General features: G+C 28.8%; 1 protein-coding gene across 1 annotated transcript; it reads left to right on the top strand.

The window, feature by feature from the left end:
- Positions 1-2,734: 2,734 nt before the first annotated feature.
- LOC112694281 lies at positions 2,735-5,919 on the top strand. Its single transcript, XM_025569705.1, has 4 exons — positions 2,735-3,115; positions 3,864-3,932; positions 3,992-4,093; positions 5,899-5,919. The coding sequence occupies exons 1-4, from the start codon at positions 2,735-2,737 to the stop codon at positions 5,917-5,919; spliced, it is 573 nt and encodes a 190-aa protein (XP_025425490.1).

Here is a 5,919-nt window from a genome sequence, read left to right as displayed (position 1 = left end):
TTACAAAGTTATCATATTAAAATTTCTACTAAAAAACGAAATATTTACATACCACACAAATCCCTAGTTAAAAATAAACCAGAAATTATTTTAATCTGAAAAACCACTGGTGGACGTTAAAAATAAAAACGATTATTGATAATCGTGAAGAGAAATCTTAAGATATTACCCACGTACTGGACATTGAAAAAAAGAAAATAATAAAACGAAATTATTTTAGTGTGTAGGGAGGGGTGGGTTACTTGATCGAGGGGGGCTAAGATATCCAAACGTTCGATCAGACGTACACGGAAAAAAAAATTAGTTATTTTGACTGTTTTTATGATTAATTTAATCATAATTTATAGTTATATATGTGACAGCTATATTATTATATAATTATTGTTATTTCAACTATAAAATTGAGTACTATTTATTAACTATAAATTTTAGTTGATTTAACTATTGTATTAAGTTTTACAATGTTGTTAATCCAACTAAATGAATAGTTATCCTTATATAAAAATTATAGTTGTTAATGATTTTAAAATTATTAAAAATAACTAAATTAATTGTTATTCTTACCATATTTTTAAAGTTGAAAATTTTACATAATAACATTGATTATAAATACTTAAAATCAATTTATAATCAATGATAATACTTGAGGTAGGGGTAAAAGGTATTAAAGTAGGTACATAAAATATTGGTTAATAACAAAATATATTTGAAAATGTGTTATGTTACAAAATTATAATTTATTAAATATTTACATACATAAAATAGTAATCAAAATATGTGTATATAATATAATATAATAATAAATAAACATATTTTGAATATTTTTTTATTAAACATATGCTTATAATTTTAATAGTATAAATGATAACCCATTAGAAATACTACAAAGATGAGTAGGGTAAATGTTTTTTAAATTAATTAATTAATATTAAAGTACTGTGTATTAAATTTTTTATTTAAATTTTCCAGTTGAAAATGAACTTTATCAATTATAGTGAAATATTGCATAGAATTGTCTATTTCATTAATATTTCCAACAACAACAAGAACATAGGGTTGTACAGTTATACCAAAATTTAATGCTAATGCTATCTTTTGTCTATGTGTAGTTTTCATTTCATTAACATTCTGAAATATAAAATATAAATATTAATAATTAACCATTACTTATTAATTATAATAAATTACCTGTAAGTTCACAATAAAAGGATGCAAATGTTCAATTTTTGATGGTCTAAGAATTTTTTTATTGTTAAAAATAACATTAACTGATGATAATAAAAATGGAATTAGTTTAAATGCAGCTAAATCATCATCTGCCAATTTTTTAATTTCAAATGAAATATTAGTCTATTTATTACAACAAATCAGGTACACTTGCCAGCCTTTAAAGGAGTTTCAAGTATTTTGAAATTTTCTAATCCTTGTGAGAACCCACATTAATACAATTTTTACTGAGGTATATTTTTATCTTGTTTTTGATTGTTTCAAATTTTTGAAAGAAGCACATTATTTTATGTGGATACAGATGAGCAAAATCTATATCAACCTATAAAAATATTATTACATTGTAATTTAAGTATTTAATTCAATTTATTTTGGTTGGTAAGTATCAAACCTAAAAATTAACCAACTTATACGTAATAGGTACTAACAAGATAATGACTAGTGGGTTTTTTCAAAGCTGGATATATGTTCATCATATTGTCATTTATTATAGAATTCAAGCCTATATTGAGAGGTTTTATTTCAAAGTTTATGAAGAACATTTTCAGGTTCGACTTGAATCTTTAACCAAGTAAGACAGTCCTCATAATCTTTTCAAATAATATAATAATATAGGCTGCAAGTTATCTTATCAATAAAACAATGGCATAGCTAAGAAAAAATGGGCGACCGTAATATTAAATATGGTATTTAAACGCCCAGGTGATATTTTTTTACTACCCATAAACAATCAACCATGGATCATAGCCTCCTTGGCTACTCCATTACAATAAAATATTATAATGTAAAATGTACATACCTGAAAATTGTATTCAATTTAATTTTGAATAATTTTGAACAATTTTGAAAATAAAACTATTAAAAACTTAACTTAATTTAAATTAAACAAAGTGATCTCAAGCGCGTATGCAAACTAAAATGTGATTAATCGGAAAAAATAACAATCCATGTTGATAACCTCAAAATATGAACCAACATATTTTTATAGTTGATCCTACTATAAATAATAGTAACATCATCTTTGCCAACTATAATTTTTATTGTTTGAATTACATTTTATAGTTATAAAATTTATCTATAATCAGTGCTTGGCTTGATGAGGACGCAGGGGGACGGGGTACCCTAACTAATTTTCAGAAACTTTAGTGTTCCCTACTAATATTACGTTATAATTATAATGCTTAACAAGTCTTGGGGAAGCTATTTTTCTTTAAAAGAAACAGAGTCCTCCTTCTTTAATTTTGCCAAGTCAAGCACTGTCTATAATAATTTGTAAAACCATCAATCATTATTTTAGGTAGTTTAATTATATTATTTATTTATAATGTTACTAAATTATTATAGTTATTGAAACTACACTCGTTTTGTTATAATAATCAAAAATACAGTAAATATAACTGTATTTATTTTAACTATAAAATAATAGTAATGTTTTTTCCGTGTACCGCATATGATCTCGTCCTCTCCCGAACCATTGATAGCGAGCTGTATCGTTTTTTTCCAGGCCATGTGGTCGCTCAGTGTCGTGTTTAACAATTTCGTGTTCTACGAATACATCGCGCTAGTGACGTGCGTGCGGATAATGGTGCGCAAAATCAATGACGAGCTGTCCAAGGGTTCAGTGTCCATCGGCGAACTGGGAACGCTGCACACGGTCGTCCTGGATGGTCTGGAGCACATGAACCGTTTCGTTCTCGGGTTGCCCATGATAGTCAACATCATCGCGAACAACATGTCGTCCGTAATCTACTTGCTGTATCACTACGTGATTTTCAAGGGCTTGTTCATCGCGTCGGAGGTGAACCTGTTCGTCCCGGTCCTCGACGTGGCACTCAAGCTGTTCGACACGGTCCTGTTGTTCTGGTTCTGCAGGGCCGTCGAGATAGAGGTACTTTGTTGTGTTGAATATTGAATATTGTTTGAGAGAAGCAATTATGATAGTTATAATAAAAAATCACTCCTATGATTTATATTAGTAATACACCACTGAAGTACTGTACTAATATACGGAGGATAAATGTGAGGAGTCCAAATGTAGGTCTCTCCAATAACCTATTTTGAGTTGTATCCAAAAATACTAACATAAAGATATAATAATAAAAATAATTATATTAAAATAAATTTAAATGTTTTCCAGTCTAAAAATAATTAATAAATACAATTATTGCAGTCATCTAAGGTGAGCTTTTTGAAAATGCTTATAAAACTTAAAATTCTGTAAGTTCCTTCTTCTTTTTTTGTTATTATTTACTACAACTAATTTATTAAGACGTTCCTCCGTCATGGTTGATCTTAAGTACGATTTTAATAATTTCAATGTCGAATATTTTATCAATGTAAGTCCGAAAAAATAACCTTACAATGCTTTGATTGTTGGTAATATCAGTTCAGTTATAATAATAGATATCCACGGATTATGGTTGTAAATTGTAATAATTAGGTAATTATGATTAAAATGTTAAGCGTGGTTATGTTAATATCACATTTTGAGATATTACTTTAAACCATGGGTAAATATAAAAATATATATTAATTATAATGTGCAATGAGGGGAGGGGCTTCAGCCTGTTAGGCCTCCCCATTCTGCGTGCTCCACTGGCCAATGCTATAACTGTGTTTCCTCTTCGTGCTTACAGGTAAACCGGACGACTTTGGTCTTACAACAAAAGTTAATAATGGAAACGGATCAGAAAGTTCGCCGAAAGGTAAGTCTTTAAATTATTTGTAGATCATTTCGAATATTTTTCTTCGTTCGGTTTTTCAGCTAGCATTTTTTTCGTTGCGAAGATTGCACGCAGACTTCAACTTCATGCTGTGTGGAATTTACAAAATTAACTACAGGCAACTATTATCGTTATTATCGAAGGTAATGACTTTTCTCGTTATACAAGTTCAATTTAAAGGACACATTTACTCTAAAACGTTTGAATAACATATTATAGATTTACAATAAAACGTTATGTTTTGCAAGAATTATTATACAAAATTAAAAATGTGCTTTTCACAACTATTAATTATTGAATCTTTCGAGAGTCTCGTTTATATTTTTCATAGTTTATTAAATTTTTCATTTACAGCCAAAAAACATATGTTTCTTTTGTGCATTAAAATAAAATTTCATTTATATTTTTTTTCACTTGCATTAAATGTTGGACAACTTAGTTTTATAATAATATATAATATTTAGTTGGGATTAAAACCTATTCTTAAATATAAAGTGATCGGTTCCAATAGGATCTGAAGTTTTTTAATATTACTTATAGCTTAATCGTCATCATATAATACCATGATTGTCAGGTAACCGTTTCTTCACTGGTATTGAAAATGTAATGTTAACCGGTTACCGCTTAAAAACGTTGGTTATTATTTTTAAATATCGATTACCGATCAAAAGCCGGTTTTCGACCAATCCTTCCATTTTTATTCTGTAATTTTGAAATACAAATTATAAACGATATATTAATTTGCAAATTAATTACACAATACATTAAATTTAGCCCTTTTTCATTTTATATTACTAAACAATATTTTATTTATAGTATCAAATATTATTTTTATTATTTGATGGCAAATCAGTAAATAACACCCACTAAAGAATTTAAAAAAATTAAAAGGATAATATTATCTGAAGATTTAGTTTCTAAATAAAAATAATATATTGCCAATATTGGATTCCGAGTAAAAAAATTAAAAACATGAAAATCCATTAAAAAAATTTTTTTGTTTACACAACTGGGATTGACAAAATAAGGTAACCAATTAACTTATATAGGCCAAATTGTATTAATTTTTGATCATTTACTATGGCTTCTAATTTTTTAAAAAACAATAGTAACTATCATCAGTTGTTTCTCACCAAATTAGTTTTACGGTTTGTATTGGAACATAAGCTCACTAGACCATGATGGTACTGGTTGACTATAGGCTGTAACGTGACAAAATGGTACTTTTGTAAATAATTATATGTGTTTATAATCTATAAACACGGGGAGGCCCCATTATTTTTCATATTACTCCGATTCTCTGTTGCGTGTGCGAGGTTAGGTTAGGTTAGGTTAGGTTAGGTTAGGTTAATCTGTGTCGCTACATCGTCAACTTGGACAACGGCGGCATTCGTGTGTGCACTTACCCCGTCGCCCATCCTATATCTTGCACGTCGGATTGTATTAGACGTCATATGGTCGAATAATAATATATTTTAATTGGATGGGTTTGTTGGGATATTCTAGTAGGTCGATAATACTGCGAGGTACGAAAAGGCCACCATTGGAAACAGCACTCCGTTTTTGTCGCCGGTTGTGTGCGGAGCAACCACAGTTTTTTTTATTTATTATATACTTCTGTGAAAATGTGAATTCTTTAATGGCGTCGGCCAAACCGGGCCGCAGCTTCTATAGCCCTCCGGGGCTGGTAATATATTTTTATGTTTAATTAATATATATGAGCCAAGTGTATTATTATTATTATTATTATTGTGGAGATCTACAGCGGTGATGGATGTGTACCAGACTACCCGTCCCGTTTAATATTATTGTCATGTGATAGTAATTTTAATCTCACAGAAAAATCCGGGACGTGTACCCGAAGGCGTTCATCACATTATTTGAAAAAATGCGTAGGTGTCATTTTTTTGATTAATTTATTTTATTTTTGTTTCCCTTTTAATTGCAGATGAGGTTTTTTGATCAATAG

Source organism: Sipha flava, unplaced genomic scaffold, assembly GCF_003268045.1.
Source record: "Sipha flava isolate LNK unplaced genomic scaffold, YSA_version1 126_pilon_pilon, whole genome shotgun sequence".
Classification (NCBI taxonomy): domain Eukaryota; kingdom Metazoa; phylum Arthropoda; class Insecta; order Hemiptera; family Aphididae; genus Sipha; species Sipha flava.
This window is presented reverse-complemented; position numbering and strand designations above follow the sequence as displayed.